The sequence below is a fragment of the Chiloscyllium punctatum genome, chromosome 7 (genome assembly GCF_047496795.1).
Source record: "Chiloscyllium punctatum isolate Juve2018m chromosome 7, sChiPun1.3, whole genome shotgun sequence".
NCBI classification, from domain to species: Eukaryota; Metazoa; Chordata; class Chondrichthyes; order Orectolobiformes; family Hemiscylliidae; genus Chiloscyllium; species Chiloscyllium punctatum.
Genome location: NC_092745.1, coordinates 109,800,513 through 109,825,457, shown reverse-complemented (window position 1 = coordinate 109,825,457; position 24,945 = coordinate 109,800,513). Strand labels below are relative to the sequence as shown.

General features: G+C 40.4%; 1 protein-coding gene across 3 annotated transcripts in view; it reads left to right on the top strand.

Annotated features, from left to right (window-relative positions):
• The window catches only part of LOC140480036 (phospholipid phosphatase-related protein type 4-like), an 89,797-nt gene that overhangs the window by 41,340 nt on the left and 23,512 nt on the right, over positions 1 to 24,945 (top strand). The window contains exons 3-4 of one of the 3 annotated variants that reach the window (XM_072574582.1): positions 14,358 to 14,487; positions 17,379 to 17,484. In XM_072574582.1, the coding sequence (XP_072430683.1) occupies positions 14,358 to 14,487; positions 17,379 to 17,484 (236 nt within the window). Of the gene's footprint in view, positions 1 to 14,357; positions 14,488 to 17,288; positions 17,485 to 24,945 lie in introns of all 3 variants that reach the window. The other 2 variants (XM_072574581.1, XM_072574580.1) reach the window with 2 other exon arrangements.

The window sequence follows — 24,945 nt, the reverse complement described above, 5'->3', positions numbered from 1 at the left end:
CAGGACATTTAAGCAACTGCTGGACAAGCACATGGCTGACAGTAAATTGAGGGGTGTGTAGGTTAGGTTGATCTTAGATTAAGATAAAGGCTCGGTACAACATCGTGGGCTGAAGGGCCTGTACTGTTCTGTGTTCTATGTTCTATAAACAGAATAACAGAGATTCTATTATTAATATTAAATTGTGAAAAGTGAAGCCAAAATTCTTCACAGGCACCAAATCAGATTCACAACTGAGTACTTCAAGCTATTTAATTCTCTGGAAGCTGGAGTTGTTTACACAGTCATGGACTAAATCAAACTGTATTTTGGAGAAATTAAATCTACAGCCTGAAGGTGTAGCATTAAACTCCACAACAAAATCACAGCAGATACATTTGCTACATTAGGCTGTTATGGCTAGTTTATTATAGTACTTTCATTATTACATATGAAAATGAACAATAGCCATTTAAATATACCACGATGCTGACTTTATTAACCATGCTAATTTATTTTCGAATGAAAAGGTGGGGTTGGGATTTAACATAGCTTGCTATTGATGAAGCATTTATAAAAATACATTGTAAACCAACTGGTCATTGTATGTCAGAATTTTATGTTTTTCTTAGTTTAAAGGATATGAGCTTTACAGATAAGGCCAACTTTACTGGCTATCTCGAATTGCCCTTAAGAAGATGATGGTGAGCATTTTCTTGAAGACAGATGCATGGCTTTCTAAGTCATTACAGTGGGCAGTTAAAAGTCAACCACATTTCTTGTGTCTGACTTAAATGTGACTCATACTCCATAAAGATGGATGATTTCTTTCCCGAAAGGCCATTAATTGGATCATGTGGAGTTTGCAGAAGACTTGTGGTCACTATAAATGATACCAGCTTTTTATACCTAGATTTTAATGAGTTAATTGAACTTAAATTCTCATGCTGCCATTGTGGAATTTGAATTTGTATTTCCAGATATTTACACTGGTTGTTTTTATTAATGTGCCACCATGCATCTAATAAAACCAGTTACAGTTAAAGTTCAAATAATTTTGACATTACTTTTGTAAGTAATTAAGGTGTTTAGGTAGCATGATACAAATTGATAGTTTCTCATGAAAGTTTTGAGTTTGCTTATTGCTGGCCTGGTGGCACAGTGGTTAGCCATGCTTCCTCACAGTGCCAGGAGCCTGGGTTTGATTCCAGCCTTGGGCGACTGTCTGCATGGAGTTTGCACATTCTCCCCGTGTCTGCGTGGGTTTCCGCCCACAATCCAAATATGTGCAGGTTAGGTGAATTGGTCATGCTAAATTGTTCAGTGTTCAGCGATGTGCAGGTTGGGTGCATTTGCCAGGAGTTAAATGTCAGGCAATGGTCTGAGTGGGATACTCGTCAGAGGGTCAGTTTGGACTTGTTGAGCCGAAGGGCCTGTTTCCACACTGTAGTGATTCTATTTTAAAAATTGTCAGAATTACTGATAAATTAGAAATAATTTAGCAACTGTACTGCAGCAAGACTTGGAACAATCCCTTCAAACAGTCGCATATTTGGAGGTTAGCCAGAGATTGCACAGGTCACACCACAGGAAGGTATGTAAAAACACTGAATAAAATTAAAAGCCCATTGAGCTAGCAATTGAAGGAACTTAAAATGGCAGCAAATATTTTCAGCAAAAGGAACAGAAGGCCAAACTTCATAATCAATCAAAGGGCATTCAATCTCATTGTGCCTTATTATAGTGCCTCATTTTTAAAAAAATCTGAGATGAGAATCTTTGAAATATTTGTTTTTTTGCTCATGTTTTTGCTAATTCCTCCTGAGTGTTATTGGCAGTAAAATAATTGTAGAGGAAGCTCTAGTATGTATGCAGACTACAATTGTTTCTGCGAAACAATATGATATCTTTTAGCGTCTGCATCATGTCACAGTTCCAACATAATCATAAACACTCCTTAAATTTGACTTGCACCTCATTTTAAGAAATGCTCGAGAAACTCAGTGTTGGTTGTTGGTTGCTTAAAGAACTCCATTCAGAATTGATGATCTGGAGCCTGAGTTTGAACACTGTGACACATCAGGGAGGGGGAGAGTTACCTGGACACTGTGTTTCAGAAAGCAGTCACACCCCTTAGGTTAACTACCTCAAATTTGGTCAGTGGTCAGGGACAGGAGGGTATGACTATGAGTGAAGCAGATATAAGGGGAGCTAGGAGATAGTGCTGAAGGAGACTCAGCCCTTGAGCTTGTCTAACAGGTTTGCGTTTATTGTTCTGTGTATGGATGAGTCTTTATTGGCCAGAGTATTGAGTCCAGGAGTTGAGAGGTCATGTTGCAGCTAAACAGGACATTAGTTAGGACACTTCTGTAATATTGCATGCAATTCTGGTCTCCTTCCTATCAGAAGGAGGTTGTGAAACTTGAAAGGGTTCAGAAAAGATTTACAAGGATGTTGCCTGGATTGAGGATTTGAGCTATAGGGAGAGGTTGAACAGTTTGGGGCTGTTTTCTCTGGAGTGTCGGAGGCTGAGGGGTGACCTTATAGAGGTTTATAAATAGACAAAGTCATTTCCTTGGGGTGGGGGAGTCCAGAACTAGAGGACATAGTTTTAGAGTGAGAGGGGAAAGATATAAAAGAGACTTAAGGGGCAACCTTTTCACACAGAGGGTGGTATATGTATGGAATGAGCTGCCAGAGGCTGGTACAATTGCAACATTTAAAAGCCATTTGAATGGGTATATGAATAGGAAGGATTTAGACAATAGATGATAGATAATAGGTGCAGGAGTAGGCCATTCAGCCCTTCGAGCCTGCACCACCATTCAATATGATCATGGCTGATCATTCCTAATCAGTATCCTCTTCCTGCCTTATCTCCACAACCCTTGATTCCACTATCTTTGAGAGCTCTATCCAACTCTTTTTTTTTAAATGAATCCAGAGACTGGGCCTCCACTGTCCTCTGGGGCAAAGCATTCCACACAGCCACCACTCTCTGGGTGAAGAAGTTTCTCCTCATCTCTGTCCTAAATGGTCTACCCCGTATTTTTAAGGTGTGACCTCTGGTTTGGCACTCACCCATCAGCGGAAACATGTTTCCTGCTGCCAGAGTGTCCAATCCTTTCATAATCTTATATGTCTCAATCAGATCCCCTCTCAGTCTTCTAAACTCAAGGGTATACAAGCCCAGTCGCTTCAGTCTTTCAGTGTAAGGTAATCCCGCCATTCCAGAAATTGACCTCGTGAACCTACGCTGCACTCCCTCAATGGCCAGAATGTCTTTCCTCAAATTTGGAGACCAGAACTGCACACAGTACTCCAGGTGTGGTCTCACCAGGGTCCTGTACAGCTGCAGAAGCACCTCTTTGCTTCTATACTCAATTCCTCTTGTTATGAAGGCCAGCATGCTATTAGCCTTCTTCACTACCTGCTGTACCTGCATGCTTGCCTTCATTGACTGGTGTACAAGAACACCCAGATCTCTCTGTACTGCCCCTTTACCTAAATTGATTCAATTGAGGTAGTAATCTGCCTTCCTGTTCTTGCCACCAAAGTGGATAACCATACATTTATCCACATTAAACTGCATCTGCCATGCATCTGACCACTCATCTAACTTGTCCAGGTCACCCCATAATCTCTTAACATCCTCATCACATTTCACCCTGCCACCAGCTTTGTATCATCAGCAAATTTGCTAATGTTATTGCTGATACCATCTTCTATATCATTAACATATATTGTAAAAAGCTGCGGTGCCAGCACGGATCCCTGCGGTACCCCACTGGTCACTGCCTGCCATTCCGAAATGGAGCCGTTTATCACTACCCTTTGTTTCCTATCAGCCAACCCAATTTTCAATCCAATCTAGTACTTTGCCCCCAATACTATGCGCCCTAATTTTACTCACTAACCTCCTGTGTGGGACTTTATCAAAAGCTTTCTGAAAGTCCAGGTACACTACATCTACTGGATCTCCCTCGTCCATCTAGATTTGGAGGGATATGGGCCAGGTGCTGGCAAGTGGGACTAGATTAGGTTGGGATATCTGGTCAGCATGGGCGAGTTGGATTGAAGACTCTGTTTCCATATTGTACATCTCTATGACTCTATGACTGTATGAGTGGGGGCTGTAGAGCTAGTGAACACGACTGACCATCACACTATGGTACAGGGAGCCAGTAAAGGGAGAGGAGAAAAGAGAGATATGGTTGTAATTGGGGAGAGTATAGTCAGGGAAACAGATACTGTTCTCTGTGGACGGGATCGAGAAACCCAAAGGTTTTTTTTCCTGCCTGGTGTCTGGGTTCAGGAACTGTGCTGCAGTGGAACTTGGAGAGGGAGGGGAGAGATCCAGTTGTCCATGTAGATGCCAATGATATAGGTAGAAAGAGGAGAGAGGTTCTGCTGAGGGAATATGAGCAACTGGGGGCTAAATTAGAAAGCAAAACCAAAAAAGGTAATCATCTATGGATTACCACTTGAGTCATGAGCTAATTTGCACAAGGTCGACAAGATTAATGAGGTAAATGCATGGCCCAAAGATTTGTGTGGGAGAAATGGGTTTAAATACATGGGACATTGGCAGCAGTACTGTGGAAGGAGGGTGATGTTCCAGTTAGTGGGGCTGTGGATTGGACTTTAAACTAAATAGGGTAAAAACAATGACTGCAGATGCTGGAAACCAGATTCTGGATTAGTGGTGCTGGAAGAGCACAGCAGTTTAGGCAGCATCCAAGTAGCTTCGAAATTGACGTTTCGAGCAAAAGCCCTTCATCAGGAATGGGGTACGGAGGGTAGAGGGATTCAGTTGTATGGAAAATTACAAAATCAAAGATTTTGGGGTACTGGGCTAATGGTCGGATACTTGGTAGTGTGGAAGAGCAGAGGGACCTTGGTGTCCACACAGATCTCTAAAAGTTGCCACCCAGGTAAATAGTGCTGTGAAGAAGGCATATGGCGTACTGGCTTTTATTGGTAGAGGAATTGAGTTCCGGAGTCCTGAGGTCATGTTACAGTTGTATAAGACTCTGGTGCGGCCGCATCTGGAGTATTGTGTGCAGTTTTGGTCGCCATACTATAGGAAGGATGTGGAGGCACTGGAACGGGTGCAGAAGAGGTTTACCAGGATGTTGCCTGGTATGGTAGGAAGATCATATGAGGAAAGGCTGAGGCACTTGGGGCAGTTTTCATTGGAGAAAAGAAGGTTTAGGGGTGACTTGATAGAGGTGTACAAGATGATTAGGGGTTTAGATAAGGTTGACCATGAGAACCTTTTTCCACGTATGGAGTCAGCTATTACGAGAGGACATAGCTTTAAATTAAGGGGAGGTTGGTATAGGACAGATGTTAGGGGTAGATTCTTTACTCAGCGAGTCGTGAGTTCATGGAATGCCCTGCCAGTAGCAGTGGTGGACTCTCCCTCTTTATGGGCATTTAAACGGGCATTGGATAGGCATATGGAGGATAGTGGGCTAGCGTAGGTTAGGTGGGCTTGGATCGGTGCAACATCGAGGGCCAAAGGGCCTGTACTGCGTTGTATTCTTCTATGTTCTATAAAGGAGACGGCAAGATTGCAGGTTAGCGACAGAGTTGATTGTCACCTGAAAATAGAAGGAAAGGACGTAGTGTGTTAATGTCACATTGATCCAAAGAACCATAAAAGGAGGAAAGTAAAGTTGATAATAGAACAAACTTAAAGGCTTTAGTTCTGAATACACAAATCATTCAAAATATGGTAGACAAACTATATTGTAGCCCAAATCGAGGTAAATTGAGGTCACAAGAACTTTAAACTAGTTAAAGGTGGGGATGGCTCAGCAGAGATTATTAAAATTTCCTGAACAAGTAATAGGACAGAGAGTATGGAAAGGGTCAATAATCTAACTTCAGGCACAGCAGATACAAGAACAACTGAAACAAGTTAAATGAGATCGGAGCGCAGATTGAAACTGGCGGGTATGATGGTATGGGCATCTCAGAGACATGGCTGCAGGGGTATCAGAGCTGAGAACTATATATCCAAAGATATAAGTGCTATTGAAAGGACAGGCAGATGAGAAGACGGCCTGGTGTTTCCTTATTGGAAGAAATAAAATTAAATCAATAGGAAGAAGCAATGTAGGTCTGGAAGGTGTAAAATCTGTGTCGGTAGACTTGAAGAACAGCAATGGAGAAAAATCCCTGATGCGAGGTAGATACAGGCCTCCTAGCAATAGTCAGAATGTGGAGAAGAAAATAAATCAGGAGATAGAAAAGGTATGTAAAAAAGACATTACTACAATAATCATGGGGGTCTCTAAATGCAAGCAGACAGGGAAAATCAGGTTGGTAATGGATCCCAAGAAAAGGAATTTGTAGAAAGTCTACAAGATGATGTTTTGGAGCAGATTGGATATAGAGCCCACTAGGGAACAGATAATCCTGGATTTGGTGATGTGTAATGAGACAGATTTGATGAGGGAGCTGAAGGTGAAGGAATCCCTAGGGGGCAGTAACCATACTATGATAGAATTCACCCTGCAGTTTGAGATGGAGAACCTGGAGTTAAATCTAATAGGATTACAATTGAGTAAAGGTAACTGCAAAGACCTGAGGGGGGAGCTGGCCAGAGTTGATTGGAAGGGCAGATGGTGGAGCAGCAATGGCAGGTGTTTCTGGGGTAATTCAGGAGGCACAGCAGAAATTCATCCTAAGGAAGAGAAACACAGGATGAGGCAATCATGACTGATCAAGGAAATTACGGACAGCAGAAAAACAAAATAAACAGCATACAATGTAATTAAGGTTAATGAGAAGCTAGAGAATTGGGAAGCATTTAAACTCAGCAGAGGACAACTGAAAAGTAATATGGTGGGAGAAGATGAAATATGAGAATAAGCTAGCTAGTAATATAAAAGATAATGTTGAAGTTTTACAGGACATTAGTGAGGCCTCTTCTGGAGTACTGTGTCCAGTTCTGGTGTCCCTGTTCTAGGAAAGATATTATTAAGCCGAGAGGGTTCAGAAGAGATTTACCAAGATGTTGCCAAAAATGAAGGGTTAAGTTATAAGACAAGGCTGGATCGGCTGGGACTTCTTTCATTGGAGTATAGAAGGTTGAGATATGACCTTATAGAGGTTTATAAAATATGAGGAGTATAGATAAGGTGAATGGCAAGTTTCATTTCCCGAGTGTTGGGGGATTTCAAGACCAGGGGGCATATTGAGAGGAGAAGGATTTAAAAAATACAAGGACAATTTTTTTGTACAGAAAATGGTTTGTCCGTGGAATGAACCTCCAGAGGAAGTAGTGGATGCTGGTACAGTTATAAATGTTTAAGAGACATGAATAAGAAATGTTTGAAGTGATATGGGCCAAGTGCAGGCAGGTGGGACGACATTAGTTTGGGATTATGGTCGGTTGGACCGAAGGGTCCATTTCCGTGCTGTATGACTTGATGATTCTAAGATTGCAAGAGCTTTTTTAAGATATATGAAAGGTAAGAGAACAGCAAGAGTGGACATTGGACTACTCGATAATGAGGTTTCAGAAGTAGCAATAGGGAACAAAGAAATGGTGGAGGAACTGAATAGGTACTTTGCAGCAGTCTTCACAGTGGAAGACACTGGTAGCATACTGTCTTCAAGAGAGTCAGGGAACAGAGGTGAGCATAGTTGTCATCCCAAAGAGAAGGTGCTGGGGAAGCTGAAAGGTCTGAAGGCAGAAAGATCACCTGTCCAAGATGGACTATACCCCCCTTTCTGAAGGAGATAGCTGAGGAGATTTTGGAGGCATTGGTTGTGATCTTTCAGGAATCACTGGAGTTAGGGAGGGTCCTAGGGACTGAAAAATAGCTCATGCCTCATCCCTGTATAAGAGGGGAGGGAGGCAGAAGACAGGAAACTGTCGGTCGGTTAGCTTGAATTTGGCTATTGATAAGATTTTAGAGCCCATTATTAAGGATGAAATTACAGAGTACTTGAAAGTGCATGGTAAAAAAGTGCTGATTCTGCAAGATTTCATCAAGGGAAGGTTATGCCTGACAATCTGTTAGAATTCTTTGAGGAGATATTGAGCACGTTAGATAAAGGAAAGCCAGTAGGCATGATCAACTTGGATTTCAAGAAGGTCTTTGCCAAGGTGCCACACAGGAAGCTGCTAACTAAGATAAGAGCCCCTGGTGTTAGGGGCAGGGTACTGGCATGGATAGAGGATTGGCTGACTGGCAGAAGGCAGAGGTTAGATATAAAGGGGACTTTTTCAGGATGGCAGCAGGTGGTTAGTGATGTTCTGCAGGGAGCACAACTATTCACATTATATATTAACGATGTATATGAAGGAACTGAGTACTGTGCTAAATTTGCAGATGACATGAAGATAGGTGAAGGGACAGGTAGTGGTGAGGAAGGTGGGAGGCTGTAAAAAGACTTAGACATGCCAAGAGTGTTGGCAAGGATGTGGTAGATGTGACAGGGGAGGCGACGCTGTCATAGTATTATCACTAGACTAATAATTCAGCAACTCAGCTAATGTTCTGAGGACCTGAGTTCAAATCCCACCATGGCAGGATAACAAGAAACTGGAATTAAGAATCAATTGATGATCATGAAAATATTGTTGGAAAAACACATTTGGTTCACTAATGTTCTTCAGGGAAGGAAATCTGCCACCCTCACCTGGTCTGGCCTACGTGTGACTCCAGATCCATAGCAATGTGGTTAACTCTCAATTGCCTTCTGAATTAGGCACTTATACCAATTGCTACAAAATCTTTTCATGGGCAATAATTGCTGGCCAGCCCGTGATGCCCACATCCCACAAATGAGTTTAAGAAACAAGGAATACAATGTGGGAAAGTATTAGGTTTTGCACTTTGGTAGGAAGAATAGAGGCATAAACTATTTTTTGAATGAAGAAAGCCTTCAGAAATCTGAAGCAAAAAAGGGACTTCGGAGTTCTAGTTCGGGATTCTCTTAAGGTTAACATGCAGGCTTACTTGGCAGTTAGGAAGGCAAATTCAAAGTTAGCATTCATTTGAAGAAGGCTGGAATCTACTCTCTGAGAGAAGAAATTCCTCCTAATCTGTGTTCAATTTAAGAAATCCTCAATCTGAGATTATGCCCTCTGGTCCTAAACTTTCCTCTAAGGGGCAAAAACATCTCCACATTTATCTTGTCAAGCTGCCTAAGAATATTGTTATGTTTCAATAAGGTCACCTCTGATTCTTCCAAACTCCAATAATTACAGGCCCAAAGTACTTAAACACTTTCCAAATAAGAAAAGATTCTTACCCAGAATCAACCTAGTGAAGCTTCTCTGGGCTGCCTTCAGTGCCAGTATATATTTCCTTGGCTAAAGGGACCAAAATTGTGTACAGTATTCTCAGTGAGTTCTCATTGGCATCTTGTTTAGTTTTAGCAAGATATTCCTGTTCTTAATACTCCATTCATTTTGAAATAAAGGCTAATATGCCATTTCCCTCCCCGTTACCCACTGGAACAATTTGTTAGCTTTTTGTGATTTATCCATGAAGACTTGCAAATCTCTGTGCTATGCATCCTGTATTTAAGTAATACACAGATCCTCTATTCTTCAAGCAAGTGCATAATCTCACAAATATCACATGATATTCCATCTGCTAAGTTTTTGCTCACTCATCCTCACCACTTACCTTCTCACTTACTTTTATGTCATCCACAAACTTGCCAATATTATAATTACTTTCCTTAACCAAGTCATTGTAAATAATTGTTGCCCCAGCACTGATCACTGTGGTATTCCAGGTGTCAACCTGAAAATGCTTCCTTTATCCCAACACTCTGTCTTCTATTAATTAGAAAATCTTCAATTCATGCTCATGTAGTACTCTCAATATCATGGACTCTTGTCTTTTTAAGTAGTCTTAATGTTTTTTGGAAAGCTAAATACATTACATCTACTCTTTATTTATCCTACTCGGTCCTCCTCCAATAATTCTAATAAACTTGCCAGCCATGATTTTCCCTTTATGAAGCTGTGCTGATTCTACTCAATTATAACGTGTGTTTCTAAATGCTCTGCCATGGCATTTTATAAAAGATTCTAACATTTTTCCCAATGACAATATTAAGCTAACTGACCCTTAATTGTTTGGTTTTTCTGTCTCTCTCCCTTTTAAAAAAAAGTTACATTATCTGTTTTCCAATCTTCTTTAACATTTTCAGAATCTAAGGATTCTTGGAAAATTCTTATCAGTGCATTCATTATCTCTGTAACTACTTCCTTGAGTATCCTAGAATGCAACACATCAAGTCCAGACAACTATCAGCCTTCAGCCTCATTGGTTTGCCTGGCGCTTTTTTCCAGTGATAGTTTTTGCATTTTTTTCCTTCCCACTTTTTGCCTCTTGTTCCTTATTCTATTAATGCCCTCTACTGCGAAGACAGGGAATTTAAGCAACTCCAAAGCTATTTCCTGGTTCCCAGTTGTTATTTCTCTAGCCTTATTCTCAAAGGGGCCAATGCTCACTTTGGCCCTTCTCTATCTTTTTATAGTATATGTTGAAGAAGCGCTTATTGTCTATTTTTACATTATTTGCTAGTTTAACCTCAGTTTACTTTTGCCCTCTCTTGTTTCTTGATCACCTTTTGCTGGTTTCAAAGCTTTCTCAATTCTCTAGTTGGCCAATAATCTTTACATGTTGTATGTTTTCTTCCTTCAATTTTAAATTATACTTCACTTCCCTGGTTAACCTTGCCTTCTTCCTGGCGATGGCTGCCCTAATATCAATTTATCCAGCCAGCACCTCTATTAACTTGGCAAGTGGAGGCCCATCATGTCAGGAATTGTGAGGTATTGCTCTCATGGGAGGGCCTTCCTTCAAAGTCACTCATTGCCTGATCTTGTAGCCAGGCATTGGCAAGTTGGTGGGGAGGCCCACTTAATTCAGTCAGCTTACCATAAAAATGGTGACTTGGGGCACTTGTCAGCTCTCCAAGGAGTGCAAGACCCTTGTGGCTTCCTTTTAATTACAACCCACCAGTTGAAATTTGCACCAGTTCTTGACTATTTATAACTGACTTAGAGTTGAACCAACTACCCGAATAACTATAGACTATTTAGACTCATGTTTTTTTTTCCCCCGAGGATGCCACAGGAGATAGCATGCCCCAAAAGCTGTAAGTTATTTAGACTTATCTTTTTCCTGAGGATGCCACAGGTAATAGCATGCATTTTGTAAGTCGTGATATGAAAATCAGAACTATATTAAAGCTACAGGTTTACACTTCATTGCTACAAAGTTCCCTCATGTACAGTACAAATAATAGCTTTCAGATTATTTCAATTTGAAGCTTAAAAGATCTTATTTAATTTGAGTGAAGTTATATAAATTGCCATTTTTCTGGTTAGTCTTGAAACTATGTGGCAGGTAGGTTCATTTTTTGTAAACCATAATGCATTATGGAAAGGTAGTCAGTTATTCTTTTTATTCAGGATGCTCAAGCATTTTGATTGTTCTTCAGTTATCTGAGTCTCCTTGTTCTATGTGTTTCAACTGTTACATTTTCTTATTGGCATTGCTTAATGTCAATAGCCAATCAATTGATACAGCGCCATTCATCAGAACATTATTAGAATTGAGTCTTGCTATTTAAATTCAAATCAGGCTCTGCATGATTTCTTATGATTGGCACACTACAATTACTTCAGTATGGGGCAAATTTAAGTTATTATACACAGTGCGAAGATTTCACATGAAGTGGATGGAAAAATCAAGTTAGTTGCATAATCCATATGTCTTAACTCCCAAAGATGCTGAAATCATTCTCATAATTTCAAAAGGAATATACTTCAGTTTTGTTCTGCACAGCACTGTTTCAAATTTACTTTTTTCTTAAATTGATCAGTGATGAAACAACTTTCAACTTCGATAGCAAACAATTTCAAGCACTTCCAAGATGTGAACAGCATAGATTTCGCTGTAATCTCACTGATCCTTCCACAAGAATGTACTTTCTTCCCAGTTTGGAAAAGTTACTACCTTGTGTGCCAATGTCAACTTCTCCCGATTGAACATATTCAACAGCATTATGTCCTTACTGAGTAAGACTGCCAAATTGTGCTGCTAGATAATGAGCAACATTTGATGCTTTGGAGCTGCCAGAATGAGCATGTTTTTCTTTACATTTGTGTGAGTTGGTTTGAAATCCAGGGCCCAGAGAATAACAACTTTATCTTAGGCTCCTATCTGGTGAGGAATCTTGTATGTACACCTTAGTGAGTTTAGTCATGGGGACAGTTAATCAGGTGGCAGCGAGGTATGTGAGGACCTTGCCACCTTCTTATCTCCATCCCAATTTAGTCCACACTGCCAATTAATTGAGTGGTTAATGCGCTTAAGTAGGCAATTAAGGTACGCATAAGGGCCCTCACCTTACCACCATGGGGGAGGTAGGAGTACTTGCCTTCTTAGAAGCAAGACTAGCTTAAAATGTGGTAGTTGGGGGAAATCCAAAGGTGTGCATGTTAAATAGATTGGCCATGCTAAATTGCCCATAGTGTCCAGGCATGTACAGGCCAGGTAGATTAGCAGGCTAGGGGTGGTATGGCGGTCAGTGGTTAGCACTGCTGCCTCACAGTGCCAGGGACCCGGGTTCGATTCCGTCTCGGGTGACTGTGGAGTTTGCAAGTTCTCCCTGTGTCTGCATGGGTGTCCTCCCACAATCCAAAGCCGTGCAGGTTAAATGGATTGGCCATGCTAAATTGCCCATAATTTCCAGGGGTGTACAGGCTAGGTGGATTAACCTTGGTAAATGTAGAGTTACAGGGATTGGGTAGTGGGGTTGGATCTGGGTAGGATGCTGTTTGGAGGATCGGTATGGACTTGATGGACTACTGTAGGAATTCTATGAATAATGAGTATAGCTGCACATGAGATGGTGGGATATGGGTGCAACAGCAGAGATACAGTGAATGTTTGGTAGCAGAAAGACAGTGGAGGCACTTACCCTGGCACTGTTATGTGTTCCACCAGATGGTTGAGAGCACACTGACCTGGATGACAACCTCAAACTAAGGCAGCAGGGTGAGCTCCACTGTGATCTTGGAAGAAGAGGAATGTCCTCCTCTGCACCACTGCATCACACCATGATGTCCTGGTCCCTGTCTGCAAAGTAGTATGCTAATTACCCCTCACCTTCCATGTCAAGGACAAATTTCATGAACTGTGCAGGGCAGCTTCAGTCTGCCAGCACTTGTCCTGCTGTACAGCAGCCTTTTCAAGATGGTGCCAGCGCCAGTGATGAATACTTCTGATGGTGGGTCATTGGTTTGGGCTAGCATTGGATCCAAAGCATAACGAAAATTACAGCACAGGAACAAGCCCTTCGGCCCTCCAAGTCTGCACCAATCCAGATCCCTATACAAACCTGTCACCTATTTTCTAAGGGTCTGTATCCCTCTGCTCCCTGCCCATTCATGCCTGCCTTGACCACCTCCACTGGCAACACGTTCCAAGTCCCCACCACCCTTTGCATAAAGAACTTCCCCTTAAACTTTTCTGCTCTCACTTTGAACTTGCGACCCCTAGTAATTAATTCCCCCATTCTGGGGAAAAAGCTTCTTGCTATCTACCCTGTCTATATCTCTCATGATTTTGTAGACCTCAATCAGGTCCCACCTCAACCTCTGTATTTCTAGTGAAAATAATCCTAATCTATTCATTCTCTGTTCCTAGTTAGCACCCTCCATACCAAGCAACATTCTGGTGAACCTCCTCTGCACCTTCTCCAAAGCATCCACATCCTTTTGATAATGAGGTGACCAGAATAAGAAGCATAATGGAACATGGTAGATAGTTAATGATATAAGTTAAGGATAATTGCATAAGAAAATGCCTGAGGCCTCACATAGAAAAGCCTTCCACAAAACCCAATGAATGTGAAACTTAGCCAAAATATGGGCAGATTCGGCCCACTATCTCTGAATGGGTTGCTAATTAATGCAGCTAAAGAAGATTCCAAGGAGATTACATTTTGGGTAAGCTGGAAAAAAATCATAAAAGATTCTTACCATTAACCAATTTCCAATTATCATTGATTGTATTTGAACTTCAGGGAAGGATGGAAAAAAGCAATCCTTGAGGTTGAATAAACTGCCAATATTGACTATGCTGGCTCATACGTGATTAATGGCTATTTACTGATGTTTCAGAGAGTACCTAATATCAATGGAATTGCACCAATTTCTTCATGTGAGAAAAGGAGGAAGTGTTGCTGACTAATTTTAATCTCATTTGTAACAAGAAGATGACAACACATTGGTTTGAGAACTCATAAGAATATTTCTAATGACACCTCAATTTTCAGTTCTGATGTGCTATCCTTATGCATAACCATCCTTTTTGTCATTTCAGATTATGATAGGTGAAGGCATTCTTTACTGCTGTCTCACTAAGAGAAAAAATGGAATAGGATCAGAGGCCAACATCAATGCTGGTGGCTGTAACTTCAACTCATTCCTCAGACGAGCTGTCAGATTTATTGGTGGGTCCAAATACTCTTTAAGACATTTCGGTTCATATGTCACTGAATAGAAAAATGTTAGAAACTCAAACGATCGAATGTAGTTACTTGTGAATTTCCTTTTATGTTTTTGCTGAGATTACAGTGCTCTTAGATTTTAAAATGGTTATCAGCTGATGTAACTCAGGAAATGTGTCCATATTGTTCACTGTATGAGCTGTACATATTTGGCTTTGGCTGACTATTAGATGAACCAAATTTTCAAACTAACATACAGGAACATGATTTGGTGCCATTGAGGAATGAAGCTTATGAATTTGTGCTTCATTGAAAAAACAATTTCAATAAGTTTTGATTCCTAGTTACATTTCAAAGGCTGTAGCAACTATGAGGTGGTTTCCATCGGATCAGTTTCAAGTGACTCTCTGGAAGAATGTGTCTGCTGTCTGTCCTAGAAACCTCCTCTATTCTTTGAAATGCACCTTATTTAGACTGGGCCAGAAGGCTGTATGTAGCTCAGATTCAAGTGTCTTGGGAATAATCCACTATCTGAAGGAAGGTAGCGTCCCAGGCCTAGGTTTGGTGGCCCCAAATGACTGAGGGCTGTAGGAGGGAAACCAAAGCAACAGTTGGCTTTGTGGAACTGGTGAGTGCACCCCTGTTCATCTCTATCGCACTGAAATAAAGAGGAATTAACCTTTTGCATGTTCTTCAGTCCAACACCAGCTGAAATTGGCTTAATTGAACAAAGCCCACACTGTACAAAAGACATGCCAAAACTGGTATTAGGCTCCACTTGCATCTCCTCTTGATCCATCTGTTTTTTTAACATTGTAAACACTTTTGTGTACTCAAAAGAAGTTTCTTTTCCAAAAGAATAGCATTAATTGTGTACATTTGCATTGCTGTTATTGCATTCCAATGAACTGTATGAAAATTATTACAAATTACAAGACAATTGGTACATCGGTTTTCCATTTAAATCTTGGATATTCTCATGTTTTGATGCTGTTAAAGATTACATCAGGAAATCTACCACCAGCCAGCAAGTGGAATCAATGCATTTAAAATTGTAAATTGAATCAATTTTAAAATAGCTATGTATTACGGCAGGCACAGTGGCTCAGTGGTTAGCACTGTTGCCTCAGTGCCAGGGACCCAGCTTTGATTCCAGCCTCAGGTGACTGTCTGTGTGGAGTTTACACATTCTCCCTGTGACTGTGTGGATTTGCTCCGGTTTCCTCCCACAGTGCAAAGATGTGCAGGTTAGTTGAATTGACCACGCTGACTCGCCCATAGTGTTCAGGGATGTGTAGGGGAATTAGTCAGGGGAAATATCGAGGGGAATGGGTCTGGGTGGGTTACTCTTTGCTGTGGGCCAAATGGCCTGTTTCCACATTGTAGGGATTCTATTCTATGATACTCCACCTTAGTGATGATGCTATAAATGTACATTTTTCTGTGTCACACCTATGAGTTACTTCCCATACTGTTTTGGAAACTCTGAATGAGAGTTCAGGAAGCATTGTTTCATCAACAAATGCAGCAAGATTTGACAACTGATGCAATACAGAAAATATTTAATTCTGTTATTAATTATCATTTGATGTTTGGAAATATTGCCTTTCAAAATAGGGTTTTGAGCTCAACGTAGATGTTAAAAAGCTCTTCTTGAAAGTACAAGTTTAGTCATATTTAGAAATTCTACTGAATGTAAAAACAACATGTTTAAATTTACATTCCTATGACAAAAGTAAAGTGTCACAGTACATGGTTCACATGAGACGTTATGATAATTTACAGTCATCACAATTTTTATCGAATGCTTGCTTAAGTATCACACGTAATGTTTTAGCAATTTTTTTCAGTTTACCTGTGTTCAGTTAAAACACCACCCAAGTCTCATGGTATATTACAACATTTCAAATTGAAAAGTGCATAAATATCATAACATGAGTATATACAATCGATACTTCACTAATTATTAGTTATTGTATTAACACTGACAGAATTGACTTTATTTGTTCAATCTTAATTTGAAAATACAATTTAATTTTGCTTTTTGCATTTAAAAAATAATATTTTAAAATAGAAATTAAGTCTCCTTCCCACTTTAGTGTTTAAGTGGGAAATCTGCTTAATTGTATCGAACTGCTTAGCTTACAGATGCATGCTTCTGTGCCTTAGGACTAGAAATTCATCTTGGACGGTGGTGTAAGATGGATAGCATTAGATCGGCTGACCATTACACACAGCTCCTCATATAGAGTTCCACTGCACTCAAAGAAATTAAATATCAAGGATTGCTTCGAAGAAGCAGCTGCTTTGATATCTCCCATTTTGCACCATGACCCAAGGTGAATTCCTACCCCCTTGACTGCGTTTGAACCAGTGTTAAATGAAAAGGTTAGCTGCATGCTATTTAAAATATATAGATCACAATAAATTTACAAGTAATATGATTTCAGTTTGAAGGCTGAGTTTATACGTTGCACTGCAATTTCAATTGTTACCTTTAATAAGAATCATATGGAACTGTTTGCTGGAAGTATTAGTATTCTGTGGAAATATATTAATGAAAACTGTATGTTCTACTTAACGCAGTTCATCAACATGTCCAAAACTCTCAAATTCTCTCTGGTATACTGATTGAGTTAATTATGTTCTTTTAATGGTACTCGTATTCTCTAGCAGCTTTGATATTTTTGGCATTAATTTGCGACTATTTGGGATTAACAGACTTGTACCAGATGATTCTGAACTAGCAGCTGGAGATAAAATTTGTTATGCTAATTATTTTTGATTTCTCTTGAGTGTTTTAGGAGTACATGTGTTTGGCCTTTGTGCCACCGCTCTCATCACTGACATTATTCAGCTGTCAACAGGGTACCATGCCCCATATTTTCTTACAGTGTGTAAGCCCAATTATACGTCGTTAAATACCTCCTGTGAAGAAAATCCATATGTTGTGGAGGATATCTGCACAGGATCCGATCCTGCTCTCATTAACGCTGGCAGGTTAGACTTTACATTTCACTTTATGTATATAACAAAGAGGGACTTGTTTATTCTTTGCTCAATTTGGGAGTGTGTTTGATAAATCCATTACTTCACTGCAACATTTTCGATAATGGCAGACTAGAACAGGGCATTTTTCACCTTGTACTTAGCAAAGAAAGAAAGCGTGGATGAATTAATTGCAGACGTCTCTTCACCTTAAAAACTGATTTCAACCTTCATCTCAGATCAACATTTTTCACGAAAAGTGCTTCCCTTCCAACATAACTTGAATATTTAAATTCAAATCAGGATCAATTCTGTACTGTGAGCACTCAGTTCACCAATAGATAGGCACCTTGTTTCAAATTGTTTTGAAATAAGTAGGATGAATGGACTTTGAAAAAAGCTGTAAACTCTAATATTCCTGACTTGTTTTCATTCATTTCCTCCTCTCGTTTTATGAGAACAAATCAATTTCATTTCAGATCCCTCTTGCAAATGATAACTGTATGCTTTGCTGAAAACCAGTGCATTGACTAGGTTGTAGCAAGGAGTATGTGTTGACTTATTGAGATGTGCCCTAACTTACTCACATGACGTAAATATCTGGTAGTCTGAGGGCATCTCTTGTCATTGCATCTAAAAAAAAACATAAAGTTAAAATTGATTTGAATACGACTTGAATTTTGTCCATAGACAGGCGATAAAATTATGTACAGCTTTTTCAAAGATTCCCAGCAAATTTCCTTTTACCACTTGCAACAACATCAGAACTAAAGGAACAGTGACAATTTTATTGTCCTTCAGGTTGTTAGAAACCTCACTGCAAACATGTAGTTTAAATAATAATTATCAAAATTGAAAGTAAACAATGCCATATTGCTTGTCTGTTGTTATAAAATCTGAAGTCAAGGAGTTGAATAATATGCACAGTTGAAGTAAATTATTATATTATTATAGCAACATTCTTTTGTTTATAAATCTTAATCTGCAATTGTCAGAATGCAGTTAGCATTCTTAATATGTAATCAAATATAAATTGTATTATTTCTGCCAGTTATGAATGAGATTAAATTATAACTGCATTACCTTATTGAAGAGACTCTTTTCTTTATGCAACTCTGCTCACTGCATTTGGGGAGCTTTGACTCTTTTAATTCCTCCTCAGGATCTAAAGCAAGGCATCTGCTTTACTATAAATCACTGTGGCAGCTTGTGCTGATCAAGTCAATGGGAGTATTTGATCTGCCAGTTCATGAAGGCTAAGTCCACTGCTCAATGTAGTATCCCTTCTCTATCACTATCACTGATAGATATATATGCATATATTCTGATTTTATCTTTGAATATAAGGGTGTCAGAATGAAATCCATTTCCACTATAGAATCTCTAGAGTGCGGATAGAGGCCATTAGACCCACACCTCAAAAGAGCATCACATCCAGAACCACCTCCATAACCTGGCAATTCCAACCTATCTTGCAAAACCATGGACACTGTGAGCAATTTAACATGGCCAATCCATCTAATCTGCAAATCTTTAAACTGTGGAAGGAACCAGAGCACCCAAAAGAAACCTACATGGACACAGGGACAACGTGCAAACTCCATACAGACAATCATCCAAGGTTAAAACCAAACCTGGGTCCCTGACACTGTGAGACAGCAATGCTGTAACTTGTGTAAAAATGATAGAATAAAAATCTGTCAATCAGCTGGTGTCACCTTATACTGAGTAAGACATAAATACCATGGACAATTGATGCAATTAACGTAAGTAAGCTCATCCAATATGTCCCTCGTTCCATCTCCTGTTACTGGTGATCTTAACTGGTGTGCCATATTTCAATGGCTCTAGTTTCGAATGAGGAAAATCAACAACCTGGTCCACTTTCAGTCATTTGACAGCTGAATCTCTCCACTGACCCAATGTAATGTTGCCCAAAGATACACTGGCACCAACTGAGGAAATGATGCAGGAACCTATTGGTGTGCAGAGTCCATGCCTCTGGTCTGCTACTGTCCCATACAATATTTTTGCTAATGGACAGACCCCAAAATATCAGAAATTGGAGAGAATTTTTCATGATGCTGGTCTTCCATGGTGTTAAGAGATGACAGTAATAAATCCCTTGGTTTATTTTAATCCCATAATAAGGAAAACAATATCTAACCAAGCTAAACCTAATTGGAAATGAAGCTGAACTGAAATCTATTTTAATTCAAAAATCTAGAATACCCTTTGTTGACCAAATTGGAATTCTTTTTGTTATCTCCAGTCTTTTTAAAATTATAATTAAAATACTGGACACCATACTCTGTATGTCGCTAAGAAATAGCAAAACACTATTTGCTATTCTGGAAATCTGAAACAAAAACACAAATGCTGGAAATACAACAAATCAGGGAGGATTTGCGGAGAAACCAAATATATTAATGTTTCAGGGATGGGCTCTTCATTACCGAGTTGACCATTCGTGTTTGTTCTTGCTCTTTCTCTGATTTATAGAATTGGATTAATGTTTCTTCAAATTTCCATCCCTATCTTCCTTAATGTGTTCCATCCTGGACTCCCCCCCCCCTTCCCTCACTAACTGTCTCTATCTCTTGCCAGGAAATAAAAATACATTAGATGAATGGGTCCACATCCAAAATATCAACATATGCATTCATCACGACAACTGCATAATCTGCTGGGCATATCCAGCATTGTCAATCTTGTTTTCTATTTTATGAATTTAACTATATACCTATGTAATTTGTTTTTGCTTTTAACTAGGAACCACCACCAGTTTAAAAAAAAAGCCATGTAGCCAATCCAATTTACACACAATACTCGTATTCATCCAGATCTTAGCTTTGTGGGCGATTTTACACTTTTCAAATAGAACGTCACTTCAAAGCCAAGTTTCCAAAATACAAGAAAAGTTTGAATTTTATTTCACTCTTCAGAAATTCCTATTTACCCATTTCAGATAGCAATGAATGGTAAGCTATTCTGATCATAATGCCAACATCATAAAACAATAGAATTTTTCAATCTCTGTGGGTAGCAAGAAAGGTAATGGGATGGCCGAATAATTGAGTGGCACGGCTCCAGACAAATTCCCACAGCCGTCCTGTCATCTCAGCAATGAGGTTCGGGGTGAGAAAGTCGATGGTGACCGTCTCATTTTTTAAAATCAACCTGCTCATTTATGCTACAACACAGATGAGACTTGGGTCAGATTCAATAGGCCCTGAGGTAGGGACAGTACCACGTAAGATCCCATGGATGACCTTCTCAACCCACCACTATTTAATTGACCTTAACTGGTCAACTAAAGCCTTAATTGGACCTCTGACTGCTATCAACTCAATTTACTTGCCTTCTTGGAAGGTTATTTGCCTCACGGGGAAACCTGCTTTCTGGGTTGGAGTGATGGTGTTGAATGTGTGGCTACTGGGGGCAGGGGAGCTGGTACTGAAAACCACACCCTGCGCTTGCTCCAATCCCCCTGAGATTCCTCTCCCATGACCACCACAATTCCCTAAACAAACAGACAAACAAACAAACACACCCCTTTCCCTCTGCCCCACTAAACAAAATCTGCTCATCAGTGTAGCTGGTCATGGCTGTGTGCCATGGGAATGTGCTGCTTCTGATTGCCCAGAAAGGGCAGGATTTTTGTGGCACAGCTCCTGATTCAATGAGATGCTCATTACATGGCACTTAAGTAAATCTGGTGCTTGATGCAGCAAGCCTTCTTGATGACCCAGAGATGGCGGCTTTGTGGCCTCTCCAGCATATAGTGCAGAGAGCAGTGACGCATGGCAGTTAACAATCACCAAAAAGAAAAGTGATCTTAATACCAGCCCTTGAGGAACATAACTTACCCTCTGCTTTCCCTCCCAAAATCAATTCTGTGTCCAAACTGACACTGTCTCTTCAGTCCCATGTGTTTTTATTTTGCCAAAGTCTGTTTTGCAGTGTTACATAAAGTGCCATTTGACAGTCTATTCCACAGCATCAACTACCTGCATCAAGCCTCTCAACCTTCATCCAAGAACACACAAACATCATTTGCTTTTAATGCATATTGATTATCATTTGTTAACCTAACGTTTTCCACTTGTCAATTAATTTTTGTGTTAAATTGCTGTCACCAAATGTTTCCCCATTGCAGACATAAACCTGACAGGCCTGCCATTGTCAGATGTATCCTTTTCTTTCACTTTGAACAAAGGCATAATTTTTACAATACTTCCACTTTTTGGCACTACATTGGAAGCGTGGCACTATTTAAGAAAGGCAGTAAAGACAAGCCAGGGAACTATAGACCAGTCAGCCTGACCTCGGTGGTGGGCAACTTGTTGGTGGGAATCCTGAGGGACAGGATGTACATGTATTTGGAAAGGCAAGGACTGATTCGGGATAGTCAACATGGCTTTGTGCATGGGAAATCATATCTCACAAACTTGATTGAGTTTTTTGAAGAAGTAACAAAGAGGATTGATGAGGGCAGAGCAGTAGATGTGATCTATATGGACATCAGGAAGGCGTTCGACAAGGTTCCCTATGGGAGAGTGATTAGCAAGGTTAGATCTCATGGAATACAGGGAGAACTAGCCATTTGGATACAGAACTGGCTCAAAGGTAGAAGACAGAAGGTGGTGATGGAGGGTTGTTTTTCAGACTGGAGGCCTGTGACCAGTGGAGTGCCATAAGGATCGGTGCTGGGCCGTCTACTTTTTATCATTTACATAAATGATTTGGATGCGAGCATTAGAGGTACAGTTAGTAAGTTTGCAGATGACACCAAAATTGGAGGTGTAGTGGACAGCGAAGAAGGTTACCTTAGATTACAACAGGATCTTGACCAGATGGGCCAATGGGCTGAGAAGTGGCAGATGGAGTTTAATTCAGATAAATGCGAGTGCTGCATTTTGGGAAAGCAAATGTTAGCAGGACGTATACACTTAATGGTAAGGTCCTAGGGAGTGTTGCTGAACAAAGAGACTTTGGAGTGCAGGTTCATAGCTCCTTGAAAGTGGAGTCGCAGGTAGATAGGATAGTGAAGAAGGCGTTTGGTATGCTTTCCTTTATTGGTCAGAGTATTGAGTACAGGAGTTGGGAGGTCATGTTGTAGCTGTACAGGACATTGGTTAGGCCATGTTGGAATATTGCGTGCAATTCTGGTCTCCTTCCTATTGGAACAATGTTGTGAAACTTGAAAGGTTTCAGAAAAAAATTATCAGGATGTTGCCAGGGTTGGAGGATCTGAGCTACAGGGAGCGGCTGAACAGACTGGGGCTGTTTTCCCTGGAGCGTCGGAGGCTGAGGGGAGACCTTATAGAGGTTTATAAAATTATGAGGGGCATGGATAGGATAAATAGACAAAGTCTTTTTCCTGGGGTCAGGGAGTCCAGAACTAGAGGGCGTAGGTTTAGGGTGATAGGAGAAAGATATAAAAGAGACCTAAGGGGCAACGTTTTCACGCAGAGGGTGGTAATGAGCTGCCAGAGGATGTGGTAGAGGCTGGTACAATTGTAACATTTAAGAGGGATTTGGATGAGTATATGAATAGGATGGGTTTGGAGGGATATAGGCCGGGTGCTGGCAAATGGGACTAGATTGGGTTGGGATATCTGGTTGGCATGGACGGGTTGGACCGAAGGGTCTGTTTCCATGCTGTACATCTCTATGACTCTATGAATCTAAGAAATTTCACAATTTCCTATCTTAGGTCAATGAACAAAAACAGAAAGAATGGCAAGTGATGAGTCTGCAAAGAGACATAGATGGGTTAAGTGAGTGGGCAAAAACTTGGCAGATGCTCCCCTGCATCGGCTGCCCTTGCCATTCACACTGGCAGAGATTGTGGGTTAGGAAGGTACTACTGAGGTATATGACTTAATGTATCACACCTTGTAGTTGGTACACATTGCTGCCATTGTGAATTAGCAGTGTAAGGAGTGAATGTTTAAGTTGGCGAATGTAATGTCGATGAAGCAGATTGCTTTGCCCTGAATGAAGTTAAACGTCTTGAGCATTGAAGGACCTGCATTTTCCAAGCAAGTGGAGAACATTCCATCACACTTGTAACTTGTGCTTTGTAGATGGTGACAAGTTTTAGGGAGTTAGGAGATGAGTTACTCGCCACAGAATTCCCAACTTTGGACTGGCCTTGTAGCATACAGTATTTAGATGTCTGGTCATCGAATCTGCTCAGCCATACGATCATGGCTGGTATGCTCACCACCCCCACTTTCCTGCCTTCTCTCAATATGCCTTCAACCCATTACCAATTACCTGTTACCACAAGAAGTTGATAGTGGGGAAGTCAGCGATATTAATGCCATTAATGTCAAGAACAGATGGTTAGTTGATGTCTTTCTTGTTGGGGATTTTCATTGCCTGGCACTTACTGGATATTGCATCAAGCAGCTATTCACAACAAGCAAGCTATTGACTGTACCCAACCAGACACATTTGCAAAACTCGCAACAACGCTCAACATTAAATGTGATTCAACGATTGGACAACCTTCACTTAATAATCCTGAGTGGGCAAAGAATTAAACTGACAGTCAAACCCCCTACCTTTCTTGTCACAGGAGGTTGGAGGGGCCTGAAGTGCCATGCTGCTTTCTCCATGTCAGTGTCTCAGTCATCAGAGTTGTCTTGCCAAATAATCTGTGATTATTTGAAATTTGTTATGCTTGCCTGACAAGTGCAAAACAAAAAAAAACCCAGCTGTGGCAATAATGTCTTTAGTATGAGTAAAATTTAAATTCTTTACAATAAAGCAGATTGTTATTATAGTAAATTTCAAAGTTAGATGTTACTCATGTAAATTGTTGCAGCTTGAGAAAAGACAGAGGTTTAAAACTTTAAAGCCACAATGGCCCTTCCTGCTAAACACAGTAAACTGAATGCATTGGTCCAGAATCCAGATCTCCTGCAACAAGTGACACGTGTCAGCCATTACCTCCTTGTTAAAATGGAGCTACCTTACATCACGCTATAGGACCATAAGACATAAGAGCAGAATTAGGCCATTCAGTGTATTGAGTCTGCTCTACCATTTGATCATGGCTGACATGCTTCTCAACCCCATTTTCTTGCCATTTCCCTATATTTTTCTTTTCCCTTACTAATCAAGAACCAACCTTTCTGTCTTAGATACATTCGATGACTTGGCCTTTATGGCCTTCTGCGTCAAAGATTTCCCCAGATTCGTTACTCTCTGGCTGAAGAAATTCCTCATCACCTCAATTCTAAAAGGTTATCACTTCACACTGAGAGACTGTACTCTCGGGTCCTAGTCTTTTCATTACATCTTCTCCACGTCCACTCTATCCAGGCCTTTCAGTATTCTATAAGTTTCATGAGAAGCTCCTCATTCTTCTAAACTCCATGAAGTACAGACCCAGAGACCTCAACCGCTCCTCATACAACAAGCTCTTCATTCACGGTGTCATTCATATGAACTTCCTCT